This window comes from Eupeodes corollae, chromosome 2 (assembly GCF_945859685.1).
Source record: "Eupeodes corollae chromosome 2, idEupCoro1.1, whole genome shotgun sequence".
In the NCBI taxonomy this organism is placed as follows: Eukaryota; Metazoa; Arthropoda; class Insecta; order Diptera; family Syrphidae; genus Eupeodes; species Eupeodes corollae.
This window is the reverse complement of record NC_079148.1, coordinates 91592039-91619978: the sequence shown is the minus strand read 5'-3', so window position 1 is coordinate 91619978 and position 27940 is coordinate 91592039. Positions and strand designations below refer to the sequence as shown.

Below are 27940 nucleotides of genomic sequence, written 5' to 3'. Positions count from 1 at the left end.
AAATCAACAATCAACATAGACGTCCTATCATCGTCAAGTCTGGGTCTGGGTCTGGGTCTGTTACTGTTTTGGTTAAAGGTACCTCTGTTAAGTTTCTGGGAATCGAGAGTGTCTCATCATTCATAAGAATCTGAAAAAGATTGGGACAATTTTCAAGGCACCCAAACTAAAAAACAAGAAAACATTATTTATGTTGGGAATGGAACGTACCCCAAGACCTTAAGTTGAATATTTTGTATTTATTTTCGATATTGGACACATACCCAATCCTGCTAATTTAAACAAGGTCATAGTCCAAATTCAAATTTCTGTTGTTTTTTTACCATAATTGGAATAAAAACTGAAATAAATAAGAAAATAATACAAAAGATTCAGATCTTTGTTTTAACGAATTTCAAACTACACAAGATGGCATTTTTGAAGAGGGTAAGTAGGTTCCTAACTATATTTATATATGTTGTATGTAGTTTTTGTTTTGCTTTATATTATGAATATAAATTAATTCTTAGTTCCTTCTTCCTGTAATAAGACACACGTCTTACAGAGGGTATTCTTCAGCTGGACCATGCTTTGCCTTAAACGATGACCAGAAACAAATGCAAGAATTAGCCCGCAAGTTTACAAAAGAAGAAATCATACCTGTTGCAGCACAGTACGATAAGTCCGGTGACTATCCTTGGGATATTGTTAAAAAAGCTTGGAGCATTGGGCTACTCAATAACCACATACCAACAGAATTGGGTGGTCTTGGATTAGATGTTTTTACATCATGTCTAATTGCAGAAGAATTAGCGTACGGATGTAGCGGCATTATGAGTGCTTTGGAAGTTAGTTCGATTGCGGTAAGATAATCGTAAATTTAAATAGTATAATGAGCTTTTTTCTAGTATGTAAGATGAGAGGTAAATTATAGGTAGATAAACACATTGGTAAGTAAAAAACTACACATTTTTAGCTCAGAAGGCTGGTATTATATTTTACTTGAATATACCCTCTGTATATATTTCCATAAGCTGATTTTCTAATTTCTGAATCTACATAAGTATTTTATGTACAATACTCATAGAAATAAGTGTGTGCACTTGTTTCAATTATTGTTTTAATCCCTATTGTGATCATTTATTCCTAATTTATTTGACGATTAGCGAAAATAATTTAAAAGTTATCTAAAAATATCATTCTCCTGTAAGTTCTTGAATGTTTTTAGATCAGATTAATCATCTGCAGATAAACATACACTTATTTTGATTAGCCTTCTACTTTCCAAATCTTATGTACGTTATATTGGGCAGGCGACTTGAAAGTAAGGCAAAAAAGGAGACCCTCTAAACTGCACCAACTATAGAGGAATCAGTCTACTTAACATCGCCTATAAAAACTTCTCTGCCGTAATATTTGAACGTCTAAAGCCCATCGTCAACAACCTGATACGTCCTTATCAGTGTGGTTTTAGTCCAGGAAAGTCCACAGTTGATCAAATATTCACATTACGGCAGATCCTGGAAAAAACCCAGGAACACCAAATCGACACCCACCATCTTTTCATCGATTTCAAGTCCACATATGACAGCATCTAAAGGTACGAGCTGTATAGGGCCATGTCTAGTTTTGACTCGTCCGTTTGTGCAGGATGGCCATGGAGAATTCACGCTGCTCCATAAAGGTTGGAAACAACTTAACAGAACCTTTCGATGTCAAAAAAGGTTTAAGACAAGGTGATGCGCTGTCATGTGATTTTTTTTAACATCGTGCTTGAAAGAATAGTGCAGAGCTCACACGTCAACACTAGAGCACTATCTTTCAAAATTATGTCCAATTACTAGCATATGCCGATGACATTGGCATAATCGGAAGAACTCAGCGTGATGGCAATGGGGCTTTTGTGAGTATTGAGGCAGATGCGGCAAAAATGGGTTTAACGGTTAATGAGGGAAAAACAAAGTACATGCATTCGTCAAGAAAGGACACACAACACCGACGTCTTGGTCAAAACGTCACCATCTACACACGTAGCTTTTAGGTATTGAAGGACTTCGTCTACCTAGGCTCCGCTGTAGACGCAGAAAACAACATCGGCGCTGAGATCAAACGAAGAATAACTCTTGCTAACCGCTGTTTCTTTGGACTGAGAAAGCAATTGAGTGGTAAAGTCCTCTCTCGAGGGACCAAAGTGTTTCTATATAAGACTCTTAACATCCCCGTCCTGCTATACGGTGCAGAAGCATGGACTATGACAAAAGCGGAAAGTATGAAAGCGCCTTGGCTCGCTTCGAGACAAAAGTTCTTAGTGTGATCTACGGTCCCGTATTCATCGAAGGGGAGTGGAGGAGAAGATGGAAAGACGAGCTGTACGGGCTGTACAGCGACGTAGGCTTAGCCTGAAGTGTAAAATCCAACGACTAAGATGGCTGGGTCACGTAGTGCGCATGGAAACCAATGCACCGACCCGGAAAGTCTTCGAATCCTCACCCACAGGACAGTGCAGTAGAGGAACGCCGCGGATCAGGTGGCGCGCACAAGTGGAAGGTGACCTCATTCAACTTGGAGCGCGAAACTAGAGACATCTAGCCAAGGACCGAGCTATATGGAGAAGTTTGTGGGGTAAGGCCCTATTTCACACAGGACTGTAAAGCCACCTTAAGTAAGTAAGTAAGTAAACTGCCAAAAAAGTACCTTCCAATTAAGGCAACTTTATTGGAAAGCTGACTGGAAAGTAAGTCAAGAAAAATCTCCATTACTATCAAGTGAAGTCTGCTTATGTCAAAATGACAGTTAATCGTGTTTTCTCATTCAACTGAACTGAACTTTATTACTCTAGGATTTATTTATTTTCTGACCAATGTTATGTCTAAAACTGTTCTTTATTAAATTAGAAAAGAAGTAAGTAATATATCTTTTCAAAACAAAATACAACTGTTGATGGACTTAAAGCTTGCCTGAGGAGTGTCTTGTATGCAATATTGTTTTTGGTAGTTTTTGTACGATAAACTAAAAGAAAAAGTTAGTGAAGTAAAGTTCTGAGTTTGAGATTTATGACACTTGTAAAAGTAACTAGCTGCCTTGGTTTGCGTCCAAAGAATGCAGTTGACTGCAAATGAAGTGTTATGTTGTCTGAACCTATTCTAATGGCTTTTTTATATATATTTAAATCTTTGCTTGGTTTAGAAGATTTTCAAATAACTTTAAATCATTGCCTCTGTGTGGATATTTTTTGTCTGTTGGTTTGCTCGTATTGACAACGATGAATAAGGGATATTGGTCATGATCAGACAACATGAGAGACTTCATTTGCAGTCAACTGCATTCCCTAAACTCAAAATGTGACCAAGGCAATTAGTTCGTTGGCCAATTGTAATAAACTTCAAACTTGGAACCTTGCTTCACTTAACTCTACTTTTAGCTGTTAACAGTGCAAAAACTACTTAGAACAAAATAATTGCCTACAAACAACCTCCACAGTCAAGCTACAAGTCCATCACGATTTGTATTTTGTATTGTAAAGAAATATTAGTTATTTCTTTTCCAAATTGACAAGGAACCCTTTTACAGAAAGCATTAAATAAAGTTGTGCAGAAAATAAGTAAATCATAGAGTAATAAAGTTCAGCTTTCAGTTGAAAGAAAAAAACTTGATCAACTAACTAGTGAAAATTGGTGAAAATTTACGTTCAAAGAATAAAGTTGACTGCAAGTGAAGTCGCTTATGTTGGTTGAACCTGCCCATTGGCTTGATAGTTGACTTCGCAATCAAAGCATCCAAGTTGCCTTAATTGCAAGGGAATGTTCTGGCAGCCAGATGCTAAAAACTGCCTTACTTTCAAGTCTCTTACTTTCAAAAAGTAAAATATTTGGAAGGTTTAGACGATATAAGACATTTGAGATTTTATTTTGACAGGTAATTTTACGTCTGTCAGCTTGACAAAATTCTTTCATAGGCTTGCACTCGTATATGTACTAAACTTTGACCAATAAATATGTGCAATACAGGCCTAATAAGTGCTTTCGTCCGCACAATGGCGCCTGCTGCAAACAAAACTATCTTAGATCCCCATAAATTTCGAATTCTACCACTGACAGTATGTGTATTTTCTAACAAATTTGTATGCGCTGACGTACATCCCCCAGGAATTATAGGAAATTCCTTTATTTTAGAAGTCAAGAGAACACATTTATTGAACAAAGTTGCGATTTTCAATGCAACGAATTTTTGGTTCCTTAGCTAATTTTTTTTTTTTTAATCTTTTAATAAATGTTTTTTCATTATAATTACTTAATTAAGTTAGTGCTACAGTCCTGTTTGAACTAGGGTCACGCCCAAGAAACTTATCCATCTAGCTCGGTCCCTAGCTAAGAGTCGCAAGTGGTTAACACTTTCACTTGTGCGTGCCACCTGATCGGCGGTTTTCCTCTACTGCGCTGTCATGTGGGTGTGGATTCGAAGACTCCGGGCCGAAGCAGTGGTTTTCATGCACTCTGCGTGAAGCAGCCATCTCAGTCGTTGGACTTTCAACCTTCTGGCTAAGCCTACGTCGTTGTTCCACCTTTTCACTTTCAATGCTTTCATCTGCTTTTGTCAAAGTCCATGCTTCGGCACCGTTTAGCAGGAGGGGGATGATGAGGGTCTCATAAAGCAAAGCTTTGGTCGCTCGAAAGAGATCTTTACTAGTAAGTAAATTGGGAGCATTCACAAAGCTAGTGACTACGTAGTCAAAATTCAACTAGCTTTGTGAATGCAAAACTACACTACAACGCTAGTCAATCTGGAACTGTCATATTATTGACAACTGCGAATATATAAAATAAGAAACAATTTTGATTTGATAACTTTAACTTATCTTTTCTGTTTTTAAATTCAATACAATCAAATTTAAGACGCAATTTGAATGATTTCTATTACTATTTAAATATTCAACAATTTACTTCATTTTGAATTCTTGTTACTTTACCGAGCAGCTGATAGTAAAACGTCAAAGTCATTCTCCACTAACTTTATAGTCGACTTTTTTACACTACGTTCGTAGGGGAAATTTCAACTACTTTTGTAGTTAGATTTAGCCAATCAGAATCCCTTGACTACGTAGCCACTAGCTTTGTGAATGCGACCATTGCTTTCTTTTCCCAAAGAATCGTTTAAGAGTATTTGCTATGTTTAATTTTTCAGGAACTGTCACTTTTTAGACATCGGATGCTTGTTTTTTAGTAACTAACTGCTAAGAAAACGAAAAGAAAGGTTTAAAATTTTGGAGTCCTTTAGTAAATTGCTAAATATTTTGTAAAATGCTAACAATAGGCTGCTCAAAATGTTTCGCCAATGGAAGTAGACATGAATTTTAATTAAACCTCTAATTATCTTAAAAGGAATGGAATATTGTTCAAAAAATATCAAAACATTTACTAACCACATGCCACTGGGTCAATATTTTTCACTTCCCATAGGAAGTTATTGTAATGGGTCCGATTTGTCGAATTGAAAATTTTGACATTTCTCGACGTTTCAAGATCCCTAGAGTCGAAATAAAAGATTTTTACAAAAATGTCTGTGTTCGTGACGTTTTTTTCGTCGTCCTTAGCTCAAGAACCAGAAAAGATATCGATTCCAAATAAATTTTGTTATACAGATAATAGTGAAGAAAGATGCAGAAAAGGCTCTCAAGAAAATTGCGTCGATGTTTTTTTTAACATAGCAATTTAGAAAAAAGGTGAACATTTTGGCTAACCCCAAATATCTCACGAACCAATTACGCTAGAGACTTGAATTGAATTTTATAGTATATATTGTATTGTGATACCAAACCAGTGTATTTTTGAAACAGAAATCCAACTAACGTTTTATTTTTATAAATCAAAAAAGCTGATAAAAACATGTGTGACCTCGAAAGTTTTACGAATAAAAATGATTTCAAATCCAAAACAATATTGTGCTACGAAAAATAACGTTTTTGATATCGGATAACATTTTGGAGGAAAATTGAACCTTTTTTTTATAAAAAATAAAAACCTAAAAAAAAATTACTCAAAGTTGGTAAAAATTGAATTTCGACTCAAATATCTTTTCAAAAACTTGAGATTATGTCATCAAACTTATTTTATCTTATAAGAAATATTGTTTTCAACATTCGACCAAATTTTGAGGAAAATCGAATTGACAGTTTTGTTTACAAAAATTAAAACCTTAAAAAAAATTAATAAAAGTTGCTAAAAATTGATTTTCGATTCAAATATCTTTTCAAAACTTCGAGATATTGGCTTTAAGCTACTTTCGTCTTTTAAAAATATTGTTGTCATCATTCAGTGAAATTTTGAGAAAAATATAATTGACACTTTTTTTACAAAAAATAAAAACCTAAAAAAAAAGCAATATTAAAACTTCGTAAAAATTTACTTTCAACTCAAATAGCTTTTCAAAAATTAAAAATTTTGTCTTGAAACTTTTTTTATTTCACAGAAAGTATTGTTTTCATTATTCAGTATTTTTTTTTTTATAAAAATCCATAAGGTTTCATAAGGTTGAATAATAGAAAACATTGACTTCGACTTAATTTCATTCATCCAACTTGTAAAAATTTAAGAAATACTAAAAATTTATTTTCGACTAAAAATCTATTCAACATTTCTAGATTTTCACACTAAACTATTTCTTTATATGAAAAATATTGTTGGTAATTTTAAAATTTTCAAGAATAATTCAACTGACAACTTTTTAAACCTAACACGAAAACCTACAAACTCTAGCAAGACAAATCGATAGACGGGATTTGCAGTTATCAGGCATCCTAGAGGGCCTATTCCAGAAAGCGCGGTGGATCGCTTTTAATGGCGGATTAATGTTTTTATATTCTCAAAAGCGATTCGCTTTCCTTTTGGAAAGCGATAGTTCTTTTCAACAAAATGTCATTCTTCTAGTGGGTTTTGAAAGCGAAATAAAAACGAAAACGTTATGTGTTTTGGGCAAAGTTTCTTCTCCAGTATGTCCAGAGTTTCACTTAAAAATGTCTATACCGTTGGTTGAGCTATAGCGATTCGGTAGTCCTGCCCAACGCTCTTTTGGTACGAACCTTCCGCTAAAAATCGTAATGTAGCGGCAAGTTTGAGTATTGAAGGCAAAGAGGTAGTGTTTTCTCGTTTGAAATCATTTTTGATTTCTTCAAAAGCGTACACAAATGCTTCTCGTGATAGTCGAAACAATTTTATAAACCTTATTGAACAAAAATCATTAAAAAAATTCAATTTGGAAAAAGATAATTACATAAATACACACTCTTTGGGGGGAACATCAAGAGGCGAAGACCCATTCTAAATAGATTTCTTTGAATATTTAAATAACTAGCTTCTTTTCTTGCTTCTTCTCTTTCTGCATTTAAAAAAAAAACACTTATGGAGTCCATTAAAAACTAGTTTTGTTTACTCGAAAACAAACAATAATATTAAAATATAACTACAAACATTAAGATACTTTTTTCAGAGAAAAACAATAAGTTTTAGTTTAAGGAAATGGCATATTTTTGGAAACAGCTGACAAATAAATGGAAAATTGGAAAATATCATGGAAATGGATTGGAAATATTTGACATTTAAGCTGGAAAAATGGAGGATCGCTTTCTTCCATGTTCGCTTTTGAAATTAACTCAAAGCAAAGACGGTCGAAATTGAATTTTCGCTTTCAATGCGATCCCCCGCGCTTTCTGGAATTGGCCCTCAGCCTCTTTTTACTGACCGATCCGGCAATATTGTAGGAACTTCAAACCAACTCATAATAGATTAAAATGTCTATTTTTGGAATAATATTTTTCTTGTGTCGAAATACTCTTTCACTAATGTGTGAAAACCAAAAGTAAATAATTTCACTTATTTGTGCATTGCTAAAAATAAAAAAATTTTACGTATCTAAATTAAATTTTACATGAATTCGAAATGGTTGTCATTTGACTTTTGCTTCCGTGAGCTGCTCTGCGCTGTCCCTGCTACGCGTCCATTGTGTTCAAACAATTATCTTCAAAGTAGAGTATCTGTTATAAAATGTGTATGTTCCTTAATCAGTGGGCGCTGCTAATGTCAAATGAAAGTTCAATGTCCATAGTCCACATTACATTTTGATTTGAGTTTCTCTTTTTTCTTGTCTATAATCTATACCTAAAATCAAAAGTGGAACAATTAGTTTAATTTTATAAGTTCATTCATTTAAAAGTACTCATTCATTTTTACGGCTAATTATGGCTTTTTTAAATAAGGTAAGTCCAGAATTTAATATAAAACATAGTTTGTGTGATATTTTTAATTTAAAAATTATAAATCTCAGGTCCTAAGTTCGACCCTACGATACACTGCCTATCGAAGCTATTCTTCAGCTGGACCCTGCTTTGCCCTTAACGATGACCAAAAGCAAATGCAGGAAATAGCTCGCAAGTTTGCTAGAGAAGAAATCATACCAGTGGCAGCACACCACGACAAGACAGGCGAATATCCCTGGGATATTGTTAAAAAAGCCTGGGCCGTAGGATTGCTCAATAACCACATACCACAGGATATAGGTGGTCTTGGATTAGACGTCTTTACAACATGTGTTATTGCAGAGGAATTAGCTTACGGTTGTACCGGTATTATGACAGCATTAGAAGCTAGTTCACTTGGGGTAAGATAGTAATGATTTTTTAAAAATCACCAACAAGTTATTGATATTGGATGGGTAGGAACATACTCAGTCTTCGTGTTTGTATGGAAATAAAATTACGTGTTAATTAATCAATTTCTCTTGGAAGAAGTCTAGCCAAAAATAATATCATAAATTATCGCTGACAGTCTTAATATGACAGACAAATTCTATGTTAATATTTGTTCCAAGTTAAGTATTTTAAAGCACAATGGCGCAATAATTGCACATTGGTCCCGCCCGTAGCTGATAGGTAAACAAATAATTGATAACTTGTTGAACTTTGTATTTGTATTATTGACAAATCGCAAAAAAAGATACATTGTTTCCAAAGTAAATATAGACTTAGGTAATATGTTATTGTGTCTTCTCCAAGAAGAATATCACAATTCAAAGTTGTGAAATAGTTTTTTTCTTTGGAGGTTATGTTCTTCAAGAAACTCATTTCCATTTATAATAAATAAAAAGTTTAACTGCGTGAATTTTCGTTTATTTATTTAAAAGAGTAATTCATTAAAATAATTGTGAATGTTTATGTTTTCTTTACGTGACCTTCAAATGTATTTTGCTTTTTTTAGAATGCCAAAATCTTATTGCATTTAATTGATGAGCTTATAGCAAATTTCACTTAAAGACAAATACGTTCGTGGAGTTGATTTAAAAGAAATGTAATTGGGTTTCATTAGGCAAACATTGTTAGTGCATGGAAATGAGAATGATTTTTATTTATTTATTTCAATAAATTATTTAACAAGCAATATATTTTTGAAAGTAAGTAATTCAAAGGTTTTGTTTTGCTGTACCTACTTTATATGTAAATATCTATGCGCCTTCGTGAAAATTTTAGTGTCTAAAGCTGTATATTTTCGAATCCCCAAATAGCTAAGTGGATTGAAAATACAATATAAAAGAGTCCGTCAAATAACTTTTTAACTTCCAAAAGGAAGTTATTGTAATCGGTCCGATTTTTCAAATTGAAAATGTTTACATTTCTCGACGTTTCAAGGTCCCTAGAGTCGAAATAAAACATTTTTGGAGAGATGTCTGTGCTTGCGTGTGTGTGTACGTCCGTACGCCCGTATGTTCGCGAAGTTGTTGTCCTCGTCCATAGCTCAAGAACCAGTAGAGATATCGACTTGAAATAAATTTTGCTATACAGATAATAATGCAGAAAGATGCTAAAAGTTGGTAAAAATTGACTTTCGACACAAATATCTTTTCAAAAACCTTAGATATTACCCGTCTTTTGTTCGAAAATCTATCCATAGTGTAGTAGGATTTACACAAATAACAAAAACAATATCCATAGTATGAATAAGACCGATAAAAGTTAGTTTAGAATCTTACTATGAATGGGTTTTTGACATTTATACGATTTCGCTGCGGGGCGAGACGTTTTGGTAGCTAGTACGCAGTTCACGCATCTTAATATCCACAAGGGGACATGGAAATCTCCTGATCAATCAACCGTCAACCAGATTGACCACATTGCGATCGACGCACGACACTTCTCCAGTATACAGGATATCCGAACATTCCGAGAGGCCAACATTGAGTCGGACCACTACCTCGTTGTAGCGAAGGTAGGGCTACGGATATCCTGATCCAAGCCAAAACAAGGAAGTACTGTGAGAAGATTCGACGTTACTTACTTACTTACTTAAGGTGGCGCTACAGTCCTGTGTGAACTAAGGCCTCACCCAACAAACTTCTCCATCTAGCTCGGTCCCTAGCTAGATGTCTCCAGTTTCGCGCTCCAAGTTGGGTGAGGTCACCTTCCACTTGTGCGCGCCACCTGGTCCTGTGGGTGCGGATTCAAAGACTTTCCGGGCCGGAGCATTGGTTTCCATTCGCTCTACGTGACCCAGCCATCTTAGTCGTTGCACTTTTACTCTTCTTGCTAAGTCTACGTCGCTGTACAGCCCGTACAGTTCGTCGTTCCATCTTCTCCTCCACTCCCCTTCGATGCATACGGGACCGTAGATCACACGAGAACTTTTCTCTCGAAGCGACCCAAGGTGCTTTCATCCGCTTTTGTCATGGTCCATGCTTCTGCACCGTATAGCAGGACGGGGATGATGAGGGTCTTATATAGCAACACTTTGGTCCCTCGAGAGAGGACTTTACCACTCAATTGCTTTCTTAGTCCAAAGAAACAGCGGTTAGCAAGAGTTATTCTGCGTTTGATCTCAGCGCTGGTGTTGTTTTCTGCGTTTACAGCGGAGCCTAGGTAGACGATGTCCTTGACTACCTCAAAGTTACGCCTGTCGATTGTGACGTTTTGACCAAGACTTCGGTGTTGTATGTCCTTTCTAGACGACAGCATGTACTTTGTTTTGCCCTCATTAACCGTTAAACCCATTTTTGCTGCCTCTGCCTCAATACTCACAAAAGCCCCATTGACATCACGCTGAGTTCTTCCGATTATGTCAATGTCATCAGCATATGCCAGTAATTGGACAGACTTTTGAAAGATAGTGCCTCTAATGTTGACGTGTGAGCTCTGCACTATTCTTTCAAGCACGATGTTAAAAAAATCGCATGACAGCGCATCACCTTGTCTAAAACCTTTTTTGACATCATCAGGTTCTGTTAAGTTGTTTCCAACCTTTATGGAGCAGCGTGAATTCTCCATGGTCATCCTGCACAAACGGACGAGTTTGGCAGGGATGCCAAAACTAGACATGGCTCTATACAGCTCGTCCCTGTAGATGCTGTCATATGCGGCCTTGAAATCGATGAAAAGATGGTGGGTGTCGATTTGGTGCTCTTGAGTTTTTTCCAGGATCTGCCGTAATGTGAATATTTGATCAACTGTGGACTTTCCTGGTCTAAAACCACACTGATAAGGACCTATCAGGTTGTTGACGATGGGCTTTAGACGTTCACATATTACGGCAGAGAAGATTTTATAGGCGATGTTAAGTAGACTTATTCCTCTATAGTTGGTGCAGTTTAGAGGGTCTCCTTTTTTCAGGATCGGGCAAACAATACTGAGGTTCCATTCATCGGGCATGTTTTCTTCCGACCATATCTTACAGATAAGTTGGTGCATGCTCCTAACCAACTTATCTCCAGCTGCTTTAAAAAGCTTGGCATTCAAGCCATCTGCTCCAGCGGCTTTATTAGACTTCAACTTAGATATGGCAATCTTTACTTCGTCTAAGTCGGGAGGACGGGATTGTTGGCTTTCGTCGTCTATATTGAATGGATCATCCTGCCTGACAGCGGAATTCAGTTCTTCGTCGCCGTTATACAGTCTGCAGAAGTGGTCCTTCCATATCCTCAGCATTGACTGCGGTTCCACTATGATGTTTCCACTTTCGTCTTTGCAGCCTTCGGTTCTAGGTATATGTACCTGTGAATTTCGTTTCACCTGTTCATAAAACTTTCGAACCTCATTCCTGCTCTTATACCTCTCAACATCCTTGACCGCACGCTTCTCATGCCCTCTCTTTTTCCTTCTGAGAAGTCGGCGTTCCTCTCGCCTCTTCTGCTCATAGAGCTCACGAGCAGCTCTCGTCCTTTTATGCAGCGCCGCTTTGCGTGCCTGCATAAAAGGCCTGCCGACATTCCTCATCAAACCAGGGGTTCCTTGTTGGTGGCTGTTTGAAACCCAGCACATCAGAGGCGGCTTCTCTGATTGCATCTTGGCAATGTTGCCACTGGTTTTCGATACATTGTGTTGGCGGCAGAGAACTTCGAGAGAGGTTACTTGTAACTCGGTCGGAAAAGGATTTGACGATCTCTGGCGATTGTAGCCGTTCGACGTTGTATCTTCTCCCAGCACCTCCCTGTTTTGCCTTGGGTCTGGAAATCCGAAGTGCTACCCTGGCTACAACGAGGTAGTGGTCCGAGTCGATGTTAGCTCCTCGGAAAGTTCGTACATCCATAATGCTGGAAGCGTGTCTGGCGTCGATCGCAATATGGTCAATCTGGTTGACGGTAGATTGATCTGGAGAAGTCCAAGTTCCTTTGTGGATGTTGAGGTGTGGAAAACGCGTACTGGCTACCATGACGATTCGCCCCGCAGCAAAATCTATGAGCCTGAATCCATTGTCGGAAGTGTTGTCGTGCAGGCTGTTCTTCCCGATTATTCCACCAAAGATGTCTTCCCTTCCTAGCTTGGCATTAAAATCGCCCAGGACTATTTTAATATCGTAGCTAGGGCACTGCTCATATGTTTTGTCTAAGAGCTCGAAGAACATATCTTTTGTGTTGTTGTCTTTCTCTTTTGCCTTGATGCGTATGGTCATGAGGCGCTCATTGATGCACCTATAGCTCAAGACTTCTTGCCTAAGTCTGGCTCTAATGACGAATCCGCATCCAAATAAGCGCTGTTGGTTTTCGTGGTAGCAGTCACCATAGTAAATATCGCAGTTTTTCATCGTCTTTTTGCCCGGCCCATCCCATCGTATTCCCTGGATGGCGGTGATATCTGCTTTATATCGTTCTAGGGCCTCCGCTAATTCTTCGGCCGCACGTGGTCTGTTAAGGGACATAACATTCCACGTGCATATCCGAAGTTCGTTGTCCTTTATTCGTTTTCGTTGGTTGTCAACAGTAAATCCGTCCGTATCCGAGGCTTGTTGGTGCTTCGCAACTTTGAAAGCTTTTACGTGGCCAGGAAGTCACCCCGACGCACAACCCCCAACCTGGAGGGCCAGATCCTAAGTATAACTCCAAGAATGGGGAGCCGGATAAAACAGCTCCTTACAGTGCCTGGGCTCCGAATAAGTCGAAGAAGCCTTATAAGGTGTTCACTAAGTAGTTCAACCTTACTGGAACTGTAGACGCCACCGTTGATTCCATCTCGGGAATTCCTCCGCTGCTGGAATCTGGATAAGGAGAGGTGCCTTAGTGGAAACACCTCTCCCCACCTCTCTCGTTTGCTGCCCCCAACAACTTTCCACTGGGGTTGGAACCCAATCTCCAGTTGAGGTACTAGGCACCCGATGTTCACCACGTGGAGGTGAGAGTAGGAGTTGATAGACAGAGGTTGGTTTCAAGAAAAACCTGTGGACGCTTGTGTCCTCTTGAATGCACATGTCTACCATTTGAAGATTCGACGTTAGACGGCTACAATCGCAAGAGAGTCCTATGCTGCCTGCATTAAGCATTGAAAACCAGTGGCAACATTGCCTTGCAGCCATCAGAGATACCGCCTCTGAAGTGCTAGGTTTCACACGGCCACCACAGGTAAATCCCTGGTTTGACGACGAATGCCGGCAAGCGCACGCAGCGAAACAGCAGGCATACAAAACGGCGCTGGCACACAGGACCAGAGCTGCTCGCGAGCTCTATGAGCAGAAGAGGAGAGAGGAACACTTAGATGGAAAAAAGAGAGCATAAGAAGCGCGCGATCGAGGAGATAGAGGGATGTCACAACAGGAATGAGGTTCGTAAATTTTACCAAAAGGTAAAAAAAGAACCGCAGTCGATGCTGAGAATATGAAAAGATCACTTCTCCAAATTATATAACCGAATTCTGCTGTAAGGGAGATAGAACCACTCAACCTCGGCGACGCAGATCAACAATTCCGCCTACCCGACCTCGACGAAGTGAAGAGAGCTATATCTAAACTGAAGTCAAACAAAGCTGCTGGGGCTGACGGCATCACTGTCGAAGTATTGAAAGCAGCAGGCGATGACTTGGTAGGGAGCATGCACCAACTGATCTGCAAAATATGGTCGGAAGAAAGCATGTCCGATGAGTGGAATCTCAGCATAGTGTGCCCGATACATAAGAAATTGCGCCGACTACAGAGGTATCAGTCTCCTTAACATTGCATATAAGCTCCTCTCTGCCGTATTATTTGAACGTCTGAAGCCGTTCGTTAACAACCTGATAGGTCCTTATCAGTGTGGCTTCAGATCCGCGAGACTTCTTCAACATCGTTCTGGAAAGAATTGTGCTAAACTCAACCGTCAACACTAGAGGCACAATTTTCCAAAGGTCCATCCAATTACTCGGATACGCAGATGATATTAACATAATTAGAAGATCCAAGCGTGATGTCAGTGAAGCGTTTTTGAGCATTGCGACGGAAGCGAAGAAGATGGGTTTAGTGGTCAATGAGGGCAAGACCAAGTATATGGTGTCATCAAAAAAGGACATTGAACAACGACGTCTAACACAGATAACGACACCAGCGCTGAAATCAAACGAAGAATAACTATTGCAAATCGCTGCTTCTTTGGACAATTGAGAAGTATAGTCCTCTCTCGAGCATGTAAAATCACCATCTATAAGACACACATCATCCCGGTTCTCATTTATGGCGCTGAGGACCGGACCCTTTCAAAGAAAGATGAGAGCGTCTTAGGATGCTTCGAGAGAAAAATTCTTCGGGTGATTTTTGGTCCGCATAGATGGAAAATGGAGGAGAAGATATAACAACGAACTGTACGGGCTGTACAGCGGCACTGACCTAGCTAGGGACCGAGCTGGCTGGAGACGCATGTTGGTTTTTTGAGTGACCACCCGCTGGTCCGGCTGGTATTTTCGCTAATACTGTGAAGTGTTTTTCCACGCTAGAAATGGAAGCTTTTATACGTACCCAATTCTTCTAAACTTGTCAGTTGAAATTAGAACATCATATGTTCAACAAAAGGACAATCTTCTTCGCTCTCAGATTATGGACCAATAGCACTTCCTTGTTTCCAAGGTCAAGAACACCCTGATTACCAGAAGTACGTCTTTCCTGGCAATATGTCTTTTAGTGACCTCAATCGTTTTGTACAAAATAATATTTTTGCATTATGGCATCTTGCTCTCTTATCGAAAATGCATACTTTTGGTATCGACGAATCATTTTTTAGTTAGATTCGATACTTTTGGATGAATTCAAGTCTGAAACGCACAATATAATTGCTGGTGTGCCTCAGGGCTCCGTTCTGTCTCCTGTCTACAACTTCTAATCCAATTAATTGTTTCGCTGAGAAAAGCACTCTTACAACGAGTATGAAAATAGTTTTCAGGCTACCATCGCTCTTCTTCGAATGCAGGATTGCAACGACAAAATATGATGAGCTCATTAAATTCCGACCTACTCAGCATTGTACAATGGGAATATACTCCCTTTGCCACTCTCTATAAGCGCTACTAGCATCAACGAAACTGAAAACCTCTATAAAATATAATCCATGATTATTCAATGAGGTTTTTTTGCCTCATCTGATCCGATATGGATTTTAAAGGCCTTATCCCTTCGAAACAATTCCCTTCATCCGGGTAGGTGCTTCAATTACCCTCTTGATTGTCTTAAACTGAAATCAAATAGAGATTTGAAAATGACAGGTGGGGGTGCTTTGATTTGATAAACACTGCAATCTTGCTGAAGGGAAATTTACGTAGTCTTTTTTAGTTTTTAGTTCATAAGGTATTATAAGACTTTCAAATTTTATGGAAACAAATAAAATATGTTACTATATTAACTGTATTAAAATAAAAACACTTACATTTATATTAATTGTTTTTCTTTTAACAGAAAGCCATTGAAACGAGTTAAGCAAGTTTATAGTAAAGTATTAGATTAAAATGTATATATATATTTTTTAAATACATCACATTGTTTTAAGTTGTATTTTTATGTTTTTTTAAATGCCAATTTTAATTTAGAATAAAATTTATTTAAAGTGTCATGTCCTTCAATTTTACTCTTATTTAGATTTAATACGTATTCAATATGATTTTAAAAAAATATATTTTAATTTAAATTATACTAAACGGAAATAGAAGGGTTCCGATTTAAATAATTGTTTTCAATTCAGTTACATCTAAAAACAGATGAATAAAATAGCATAGGAACATTGTGCAGCTTTCAAAACTAAATTGTGTAAAACACTGCATTCAAGTGTGATTATATTTAAAATTACTTATTATGGGACCAGAATACATTATAAATTCATAACCTCTAATAGTCTCATGTATACAAATTGTTATTATGGGATATTTGTATATCATAAATTTAATTTTCAAAATGGGGATCCGTTTATGTTTTATAAAGATCTCTTTGACTTTGTGGTGTAATGAATTTGGTTTGAAATTTGTGGAATTATTACTTAGGTTAGGTTAGGTTATAGTGGCTGTCCAAGATGGAACACAATTAGGCCAGTTTAATGGCCCATTGTGATACAACATGAATCTTGAGGCTTCCTCCTAAGCTCAATGGAACCAGTTAGAGTCCCTTACGAAACGTGAGAGGCTGATTATACCGATATGATTTAGATCGTTAAAGAAGAATTCTCCTAGGTAATTCTTGCGTTTTCGAGCTAGAGCAGGGCATGTACAGAGAAGATGAAGAACCGTTTCTTCCTCTTCCTCGTCCATACAGCTTCTGCAAAAGTCATTTGAGAATACGCCTAGTCTCGCGGCGTGCTTTGCTATTAGACAGTGTCCGCTTATGACACCTATTATCGAGCTTATATGCGATCTGTTTAGAGGGAGCAAGCACCTTGAACGTTTTAAATCCAGTGTTGACCAGATGTTTTTTGTGACTTGACACGTGGTGATGTTGTTCCACAGCGTCTTGCATTAGAAGCAGTTTACAAGTACCGATTGGTATGCCAGTACTTGCCAAACTTGGTAGCATGGGATCATGTTAAGGTCGTCCTCAGTCTCCATTAAGGATGGACTGTTTGTTGGATATGTTGTATTTGAACTTGAACGTATATAATTGTTGTAAAGTTTCGATAAGAGAACTACCAGGAAAGTGAGTGTCCAATAGTAAGTTCAGCGATTCATTACTTGAATTTGTCCAGGAGCCGTCTGCATTTTTCAAGCAGCTTGGCATAGCTGGACTAGTTGAAAGAATTTTCCGTAACATAGAGGTCATTGACTTTATTGTTAAGTTCATTAGCGTTAGCAGAAGGACTAGATAGTCTGGATATATCTATGATCAGAGAACGAGTGTTCTTTGGATACTTTCCAGTCCAAGATCATATGGTGTATACTATCTGAGACAAGAGTTATGTCTAAGACTTCTTGTCGAGTTTTAGTTATGAAGGTTGGTTCATTACCAACATTACTTACTAAGAGGTTAGTACCAAGAATATAATCAAAAAGAGACTCACCTCTGTCGTTGATATTCGTACTGCCCCATACAGTATGATGAGCGGTAGCATCGCTCCCAATAATTAGGCGGATCCTTCGCCTTTCCACTTCAGCGACGACTTTCTCCAGGGTTTTTCCAGTTAGAAGGCCAAGGTGGTCATGCCCAAGATACGCCGATATCAGCCAGAAACTTCCTTTGGTTGTTTCGAGCCTAGCTACGGTGGTATCTTTGTCACTGTAACGATGGAGTAAAAATACATTAATGCTTCGTTTCACTAGTATGCAAGATCTAGGTTCACCTTTATCTGTCACACAAAGTGTGTAGTATCCAGGAGTCCTGAGTCCTCGAACAACGGATCCTACAATCCAAGGCTCTTGGATTACGACAATGTTTTCCCTGTTACTCGCCAGACGGAGAAGAAGTGAGGCCGAGGCCTTTATGGAGTGTTGGAGATTAATCTGTACTATCTGCAGCATTTTGGCTACAATTAGGCAGATCAACCTCCACCACGGTTTTGTTCTGATCCTCTGAGTCTGAGGATGAACCCAAGAGTTCGTCCTCGCTCAGAAGGATCATGTTAAGGTCGTCTTCAGTCTCCATTAAGGATGGACTGTCTACGACTTTTGTAGAGGGTGCAGTCGCGATTGGAGAGGACAAGGGTGCATCGTCACCCTCTGTTAGGAGAGAAGACGACGTCCCAGGTTCACCAACCGCTAGTTCACCTTCGGTAGTTTTTGGAGGCCCGCTTTCCGCGTTAACCTCATCTTTTTAATAGATTCGAATTTTAATGGATTCGAAGCCATAGTTTATGTAGCCCTCGTTAAGGGCTAGAGGAGCCTATAAAGACCCTTCAACTCCTCAAGCTTGGCTATCTTCCAGTTATGCGTCGGAAGGGACAGGTTGCAAATTTTGACCATCTCGAGAATGTCCTCGATACCAGCAGGTTCGATCGGTATCCAGATGCGGGCTCTAGGTCTGCTAGGAATGTCTTCCACAGCGACAACCTCGAGCTTCGCACCTGGCCAAACTTCACAGAACGGCTGATGGCAAGCTTGTATAGGTCACAAGACCTCTGGGCGCCACAAACCATGAGTTTGTATGGCCTTGATGCCAACCCCCATAGCTTTTGGAAGGAAGTGGTCCTGGAAGCTCCCTCAAAATGCTCAAAAAGCTACCCGAGAGCTTAACCTTAACCAACTGCCAACGATCAGCCGATATTTTGCCATCATCATCGCTCCTGTCAATGACCGCAACCACGACTTTGCCCTTCGCAACGTCGCTGAAACTGGATTGTTTCCTGATGGGATTGAGGGGTTGCTGGTGGTGTGCACCCGAGGCCGTTTTGGTGTAGGTGCGGCCCCTCAAGAGACCTTTCTCTTTTGGACGTAGAGTCCTTATTGGACCTTGTTGTAGCAAGTATGCTTTTAGCCGATGATGCACTAGAGGCCTTTAAGATTTTCGCCGCTTGCCGCCTTTGTCTATAAAGGCTTTTTGGGAGTTTTCCATTTTTGGAAGTATTCTCATTAGTAGTGGTAAGGCCATTTTTCACAACCCTGCCACTACTAAAATTAGGTATCGCTACCTTTATATTCTCGTTACTACCAACAGCAGAGGAGGGTCCATGGTTAGCCACTACTCCCTTCTCTGTGTTAGCGGCAAGAGATACGGCAGCAGGCTTTGACGTCAAGCTGCCGCCCGGTCCTGAAGAGATACCGGTCTCATTTGTTTTTTTATTTTTGTTGTTGGTTTTTTTCATTTTGGTCCCACGAGATACGAAGAAAAAAGGTCTATCTTCCCAGAGATTCGCATGTACAGATAAGGCTTGTTAATCCGGAGGTCGCAGGTATCCGGATACTCCGTTAGAGACTGGGCTATTTTTGAATTGGGCCCCCAGCCAGGCTGATCAGCGGCACGGGTCGTTTAACACCTTAGATCCAGCCCAATAAAGATGAGAGGTGGTTGGGGAGGAAGAAAAAGGGTGAGGAGTCAGTTGATGTTAGTTCATCATTCTGATGTGTAAGGAAAAGATTGGGATTCGGTAACAGAAATTCAGCTAGGTTACCTAGAGTGAGAAGGAGCATAGGAGATAGGACCGCTGCTAGCTTTTTCGCCATTACAACGTGGGAGGTGGGAAAGGTAAAGGGATAAGAACGCCCTCTAGTTTCAGGACTCATCTGGAGAAAATTCTCGAGAATCATTGACCTTACTAAGCTTCTACAACTCGACAAGTTCGACCTTCAGAGTAGAAGTTTGTATTACTTGCAGTTGATAATTTTTATTTACTATCGCACTTTTCGAAATTGGGCTTAGGGTAAAAGGTGATACGTTTACGTTTCTCTTAGCTCCTAGCCAACATTTTTATAACTGTTTGCATATATTTTTATTTCCAAGCTATACACTTTTTAACTAAAATATGTTTATTTTATTATAATATTTTATTTAACGGAAAAATATATATTTTTTCTACAGCAAACCCCAGTGCTCTTATCTGGCAATGCTGAACAAAAAAAGAAATATCTTGGAAGGCTGCTTGAAGAACCTTTGGTAGCAGCATACTGTGTAACAGAACCCGGTGCTGGTTCAGATGTTAACGGAGTCAAAACAAAAGCTGTGAAGAAGGGCGATGAATACATTTTGAATGGACAAAAAATGTGGATCACAAACGGTGGTGTTGCCAATTGGTATTTTGTTTTAGCCCGTACCAATCCCGATCCCAAAGCACCCGCAAGCAAGGCCTTTACAGGATTCATAGTAGAACGTGATACTCCTGGACTTACGCCTGGTCGCAAAGAGCAGAATATGGGTCAACGAGCTTCTGACACACGAGGAATAACTTTCGAGGACGTAAGAGTTCCAAAAGAAAACGTTTTAATTGGTGAAGGTGCAGGTTTTAAAATTGCAATGGGAACATTTGATAAAACTAGACCACCAGTTGCTGCCGGAGCTGTTGGCTTAGCCCAGCGTTGTATGGATGAAGCACTTAAATACGCTCTAGAAAGAAAAACATTTGGCGTGCCAATTGCTCACCATCAGGCAATATCTTTCATATTAGCTGATATGGCTATTGGTGTTGAGACTGGAAGATTAGCTTACCAATTATCTGCTTGGGAAGTTGATCAAGGTATGTATTTATATTTAATTTTAATCAATAGATCCTGTAACTATCCAATATACATATATGTACAGGTCGCCGTAACAGTTATTATGCATCAATTGCTAAGTGTCATGCTGCAGACATGGTCAACAAAATTGCATCAGATGCTGTTCAAGTTTTTGGCGGAAATGGATTTAATAGCGAATATCCAGTGGAGAAGCTCATGCGAGATGCTAAGATCTACCAAATCTATGAAGGTACTTCACAAATTCAACGACTGATTATATCGAGAAATATGCTCGAAAAGGCTAAGGAGAACGCTAAGTAAATGTAAAAGTTTCAAACAAAAAAAAGGATTTCGGGAGAATTCAAAGTACATTAATATTAAGTTTAAAAAGTTCGTTCATTATTATCGCAATGCATGTGCCTTTGTGCCTTATTTTTTATAAACAATAAATGTATTTTTTTCACATAAAAATTCTATTTTTTTTAAAGTACATAGTTTTGGAACTTATTTTCATGCATAGTGAAGAAACACCAGTGATCAACGAAATCAAACACAAAATTTGTTGCTTTTGTTTTTTCAAGATAAATATTTTTGGTTTGTGTGGTATTAAGGATCCCTGTCGAAGTAGAGGCAACATTTTGCATCCCCTTAGCTACCTATAGAGAGCTATTGGTAGGTAGGATAAAAGAGGAATACACAGCCATTTCATAAAAGGAAGACGGCGTAGATTTCCGGGGAGAACAAGGGAACTTAAGTCTCCTCCATACGGAGAAAGTCTCTGGTTTTTTGTTTTTGGATTAGGTGCACTAGGTACATATATATATACTTCTAAGGAGAAATTTTGTGTTTTCCTTTGGATTTTTTTTATAAATTTAAGTTATTTCAATTTTTCTAATTTTTAAATTTTCAAATTTTGATATCATTTTTTTTTTATTATATTCCATTTTTTTGTTATGTAAATAAAATGTAAGTCACGTTACAGTGTAGTCGATTTGTTGCGTTTTTTTATTTAATCAACTTTTGGCGTTCAGTACTTAATTATTATGGAGTGCTGATTACATTTTTCAGAGGACGTGTGGTAGGGCTGGATAATGCTCTTCAGTGAACCGGGTCCTACAACGTAAACTTCAGCCTTACAGACTAGTGAGGGGAGTTCGAAAGTACAGGCCAAACGAACTCGAGGTTGGGTGGGTACGGCCATGCTGCAACAACAGCCGCAGCGTTCCCGAGGTATGTCAGGTCCGGCGTGAATGTCGTGTCATCTGGTGATAGTGTGTCAGGTCGAGCGTGAATGTATTGTTGTCTGGTGATAGTGTATCTGGTGGTGGTGTGTCGGTCGTAGTGTGTCGATAGTTCTGTGTCTGGTGTTGGCGCGCGTGTAGGTTGTCCTGTGTTTGGTGTTCTTTTCTTATAGTGCTAGTTTGGAAGTCGTGTTTTGGTTGTAGTGTGAGAGTCGACATAAGTTTTTTTTTTTTTAGAGTTATGTGGTATTGTAATGTTTCGTTATCGTTTAAGTTTTTTTAGTAATGTCATGAAATTTTAGTTTTGAAAAGAGGTGAGGTCCATCTACGAAGGTAAGATCCCCCCCTCATACGGCAAGCTTAGCCGAGCATCGCGAGCATGCCATCGCCTTCGTAGTGGACATTCTATCCCAACTCCCATACCCCTTATCCCATCCTAGTTCTGGCCTACCCTTACGGACTGGTCATTGAATCCTCCGCGCTCCTTACCTATCCTAAATCCCTTCCCTATTAACCTACCTATTGCCTCTCATTTCTATTGTTTTAAAAAAACTTAAACAATTTACTACAATCTGTGATGTATATAGTTTAATTTATACTACATCTTTTATAATGCAGTGTTTTCCACTTTAAAAAAAAAAAAATTAAGAAATTTTGTGTTTAGTTTTATTCGTCAGTCCATTGTGTGTTATTTAAATTTAAAATTCGTTCGAAATATCGCCCTCTTAACGTCAAATCTCACTTTAAATTTTAATGTTGGTAATAAAGTTAGTTACGGGTCGCACAATTTGACGGCCACCATCACTGTACCAGAGTTTGGGTTATGTTTGTTGTCTATACCCGTGCTAAGCCAGTCAACATGTCGTTATTTTTTGTAAGTCTAAAGTTTATTTTTATTTATTCATAGTATACTTTGATTTGTTAAAATGTAGTTTGTTGATATTCGAAATTACAAAAAACAACATTAGTTTTGATTATGATTTCAAAGTTCGTCTTTTTCGTCAGTCAGTCCTGTGTCAGGTATATAGTTATTGTTATTCATTTAATGATCATTAGTACTTTTAAGATGAATATTTTTTTTAGATTTTGTTCATATTGTTTGTTGATTACTTAGAAATATTTGGTAAAACTATGTGACAGTTGTAAAAGATAGTTGAATAACGTTACGTTAAATCTCAAAAGTCTGTTTTGAAAACTGATATAGTATTTTCTTATAGTATTACAAAGTTACTAAGTGATTTTAAGTTATCCTAAGATATTTGTACTAATTTGTATAAAATTTCAATATAATACGTTCAAAACTGTGTATACTCGTCAGTCCCCTGGCAGTCAAATTCTGAAATTTGCAAATACCATACAATGTACTCAAAAAAGTGAATGTATTGATAAAATTACATTTTTAATTTAATAGTTCAGTCTTTATTTTAATTAAGGATTAAGATTCCGTTTGCATATTTTTTTTTAACTGTAGGTAATTTCTAATTTCAAAAATCATCGTTTTTAATTCTGTTCTTATATCTAAGAGCAGTTTTTAGGAAATCATACAATAAATCAACATTCATTTGATTTAATAAGAAAATACAATATTCTTTGGTTAAGGTATCATTTCCAAATAAGTTTCTTTTTATTTCACGTAAAACTGGACACATTCCCAAGAAATGAATGATGTCTTCACGTTCTCGTCGGTTGCATAAATCGCATAAAATCGGTAATTCCCTTCTATATGGTATATAATTGAGTTGCAGCAATTCGCCTCGTAATCGTAACATCATTGAAATTGTGCTTGTATTATTTTCATCTTTGAAGTAGTTTTTTTCGTTGAAAGTGTAATCCAGGCGATTATATATATGTAGTTCGGTGAAGAGATCCTGCTGCTTCTTCCTCGTGTTTTCCCTATATCTAAGGTCTCTTTTTTTGTATAAGATCGTAAAATAAGGGTCTAGCAGTACTTGGATCATCTATGTTTATATAAAAAACAAATCCACACTCTTCAGCTAAACATTCCCATTCTTTAAAAAATCCTCTTTTGCTTCGCACCACTTGAATGGCGACCATCTTAGGGAGCCGGTGATCAGGCAATTGCATGACACAAAGAACATAGTCAACTTGTTTGAGTGTTTTAATTAGTAACTAACTTAGTAACAATCATAAGCATATAGCTTGGTGCGTTGAGGGGGAGATGAAATGCTCGTTTCAGGTAGTACCTTAAAAGTTTCTCAACCGATTCATATTCTGAACCCCCCCATACCTGTCCAGCATACAATATGATTGATTCCGCTACAGTTTTAAAGACCCCATATTTACTACTGTGCCTTATGAATTTGTTGTTGAAGCAATTTTTCGAAGTAGCGTTTATTGCAGTTTTCGCCTTAGATAATTTATCTTTTAAATGCTTATCCATTTTCATATTTTGTGTGAATAGTACACCAAGATATTTGTATTCTTTTACAACCTTAACAGCATTCCCTTCGTAAAACCATTTCTTGTGTGCGCTAGTTCTGCCTCCTCCCTTTCGAATTACCATAACTTTGGACTTATCAGGATTAACCATAAGATTCCACAACTTACAGAATTCTTGGAGCTTATTTAACATTAACTGTAGAGTTTCAGGTGAGTTGCAATCATCTGCAAAAAGAAGGGCTTTAATTTGCAGTCCCGCAAATTCTATGCCACCAGGTAGACAATAGACCAAGTCGTTTATAAAAAGTGCAAACAGATGGGGGCTAAGGGGACAGCCTTGTCTGACTCCTGTTTTGGTTGCAAACCACTCTGATCTTTTAGCACCATTCCAAACTGACGATTTCGTATCTCGATAGATATTTTGAATGAAACTTTTGTAAAATCACCCGTATACATTAAAGATGGAAATCCTTTAAAAAAATGGTGCCTTCAAAGTCTTGAGGTTTATATAAATAAGAGCACAGTTTAAAATCCTTGCCTTTGGCTTTGTAGGATGTCCAGATGCCATAGATTAGACATGTATTATTAATGGTCATAGACTCGTGTTTTGATTTTCTAGTGAATTGTAAACATAAATTTGGGAAATTGTTCGTGAAAACAATTTAACCAATAAGACTTTTTGAAGCCATTCAAGTGCGTAAATTATTATCTGCCTTAAGTATGTGTATCAATATTTGGCTTAATAAATAGTAACTGCGGTACAAGTTTTAAGCGTTCAGACAGGTTTAAATACGTCTTGAGTCCATGTGTTTCTCTCGCTTACTTAACATTTTTGATCCATAGATTATAGGTATATGCAGGAGCTAAGTCCTTTTTGGCTAAATTAAGAAGAACGTTTATTTTTATTTTATATTTATTTATTATTAATTAACATATTAGCTTAATTTTTCTATAGCCATATCCACCAGGCTTTCAGCTTACAAGTTTCAAGCGTTCAGACAGGTTTAAATACGTGTTGGGTCCTCGTTTCTCTCGCTTGCATAACATTTTTGATCTATAGATTAAATGCTGGAGGTTAGTCCTTTTTGGCTAAATGGAGGAGTGCATTTTTGTAAAACTCCTTCTTTTGTCCTCAATAGAAAGTTTATTTTTATTTTGTATTTGTTTATTATTAATTAAGACATAAAAAATTATACATAAACTTAATAGCCACCTGCATTCAGCTAACAATAGAAAGTTACATTTTGAATTTAACCAATCAGCTCTTAACGTATTTATAAAAGATTAATGCACTCTTAGGACATGTTTAAACATTATTTTATTTAGCATATAGCATGCTTCAATGGAAACGGATAATTTATAGCTTCATCAGCCTCCTTATAACTCAAATTATTATCTTTTTAAAAATACCTACTTATTATGTTATTTTGTGATAGAGACTCCAAGTAAGTAATGCGGTTGTGTGGTATATTCTTCTATGCAAAATACCCTTAACAAAGAATAAGAAAAAAAAAACAGTTTCTTTCTGCATGAACGGTAGGTATAGCTTTTTCCTGAGCTTTCAAAAGATTGTGCGCAAAGCAAGCAATTTATAAGTTTCGATATATTTTGATGTATCTTCTGATGTTGACATGGGTTTCATTTCATTCGATTCTATTCAGTTTGATATAAAATACCTATCGAAAACGTTCACTTGCTCAACTATTGTAAGTAAATTAACTCTCGTTTTGAGCATATATTCAAACTGCTGAGAGATACAAATATATTAAATAAAGTGAAAAAGGCTTAAGGCCTATTTGAGACAGAAAAACAAATCAGTTTGATTTATCTCTGCGAAGATGGCACAATTTGTAACTCACATCCAACCAACATTGGTAGAAGCTTCACAGGGTCATATGCCTTTTCATCATGGCCATCAAGTTGGATTTCAGCATCAATCGCATCTCCCTCATAGTGGGCATAATATGCCGTCACCTCCTACCCACCATAACCATTTTCATAACCAGCACCATCATCAACAACACCATCAGCCTGCTCAAACTCATAGCAAGCACCAAAGCAGTCAGCATGCTCAATATTCCCACTCTAATAATTATTATTCAACCGGCTATAATGGGGTAAGTACATAGATACCTATCATATAAGTTAAGAACACCGACAAACCCTAAGGTCATTCACTGTACAATTAGACTTATACCTATAGAATTTTATTTTCATACTAACTTATCTCCCTATTTAAGGCCATTTAGCTAAAAACAGGACATACTACACGTAGGTACATTGTTTTGCAAAAAAATATAACATCGTCATCGTCATCGCTTAGCATGCAAAATCCTATACAAAAACCAATATCAATACCACCTTGCTTATTTTCTATGTTCTACTTCTAGCCATTAAGCTAAATTAAAAAAGAAAAATCTCTTCATTCTTGACTTTTTAACTAAATTAAAAAAGAATCGAAACAAAACCAAAACCAAAAAATTGTGCTCTTTAAGAGAAAATGAAATGATTTTCATCAATGTTTTTTAACTTGCTTGCTTGCATGTATATCTAAAAATATATTTTGAAAATCTTTTAGATAGACTCGTAGGCTCTGGTCTTTTGGTCTTGACAAATATGAATACCTACAAATAATTTTAGTTGCTTTCGCCGCCGGGAGCAGAAAATACATACGTTTTTTTTAAAGCAAAAATATGCAGAGTTTAAAGAGAAGATTTCCTTCATTAGCGAGTTTGGGCGTAAGTAAATATAGTGTTTTATTCAACTTGCAAAAAAGAAAAACAATAAACATACAAAAATGAAAATGAAAATCTTGTTTAATTCGATAAGGAAATCATCGTGTGTCTAACTTCAATTGATATAATAGTGTCCATAAAGTTTACTCGCATTTCGATTCGACTCGAATGCTGTATCTTTCAGATGTGATGAATGATAAAATAAGATTAATTGAAATCCAAAATCGGAATTAATAATAATGAATCTTTATTGAAAGTGGTAATGGGGCTGATGCTTGGGCTAGGTTTGAGTTTGGGGCTTATTGAATGAAGGGGTAGTAATTTTTAACAATGCCTCTAGTGCCAGCCAAATTGATATGTAGGTATCTCTTGAGAGTGAAAATGTGTTCTCTTCTCAAGAAATATGCAAATACCTATGTACTCGTATGTCCATAAATATGTAAACAGTGAATTGCTTAAAAAATGTTTTCAAGAATTATTTTGATGTATTTCTTACAACATTCAAGATTTTTCTTAAACAAAAACTTTATTAGAAATGTTGGATTGGATAATTTCATGCACATACATATTTTGTAGGTACGTATGTTTGTATATACACATAAAAGGATTTGCAAACAACAAACAACAGAGACGAAAGAAGCTCCTTATTGGCGCCATGATGGCCCTTTTGGAAAATTGCCTCCCCCACCCATTATTGTTCTTTTCTAAATGTGGGAAAAGCTGAAGCTGATATTGTTCTTAGTAATTCATGTAAAAATCGG

The 27940-nt window shown here is 37.4% G+C and overlaps 2 protein-coding genes across 3 annotated transcripts in view; both read left to right on the top strand.

The window, feature by feature from the left end:
• Window positions 1-76: 76 nt before the first annotated feature.
• On the top strand, window positions 77-21274 carry LOC129948126 (medium-chain specific acyl-CoA dehydrogenase, mitochondrial). Of its 2 annotated transcripts, none has more exons than XM_056058980.1 (4): window positions 77-426; window positions 510-842; window positions 20172-20823; window positions 20889-21274. In XM_056058980.1, exons 1-4 carry the CDS (start codon window positions 409-411, stop codon window positions 21122-21124), a joined length of 1239 nt encoding a protein of 412 aa, XP_055914955.1. In that variant the 5' UTR covers window positions 77-408; the 3' UTR covers window positions 21125-21274. The 2 variants fall into 2 exon arrangements, with proteins under 2 accessions (XP_055914955.1, XP_055914954.1); XM_056058979.1 differs by lacking the exons at window positions 77-426; window positions 510-842 and adding exons at window positions 8066-8227; window positions 8296-8628.
• A 5749-nt stretch (window positions 21275-27023) lies between these two features.
• LOC129946008 (ankyrin-3-like) overlaps window positions 27024-27940 on the top strand; it is a 46300-nt gene continuing 45383 nt past the window's right edge. The window contains exon 1 of the mRNA XM_056056012.1: window positions 27024-27182. Coding sequence (XP_055911987.1) covers window positions 27138-27182 — 45 coding nt within the window. The 5' untranslated portion in view covers window positions 27024-27137. The remainder of the gene's footprint in view (window positions 27183-27940) is intronic.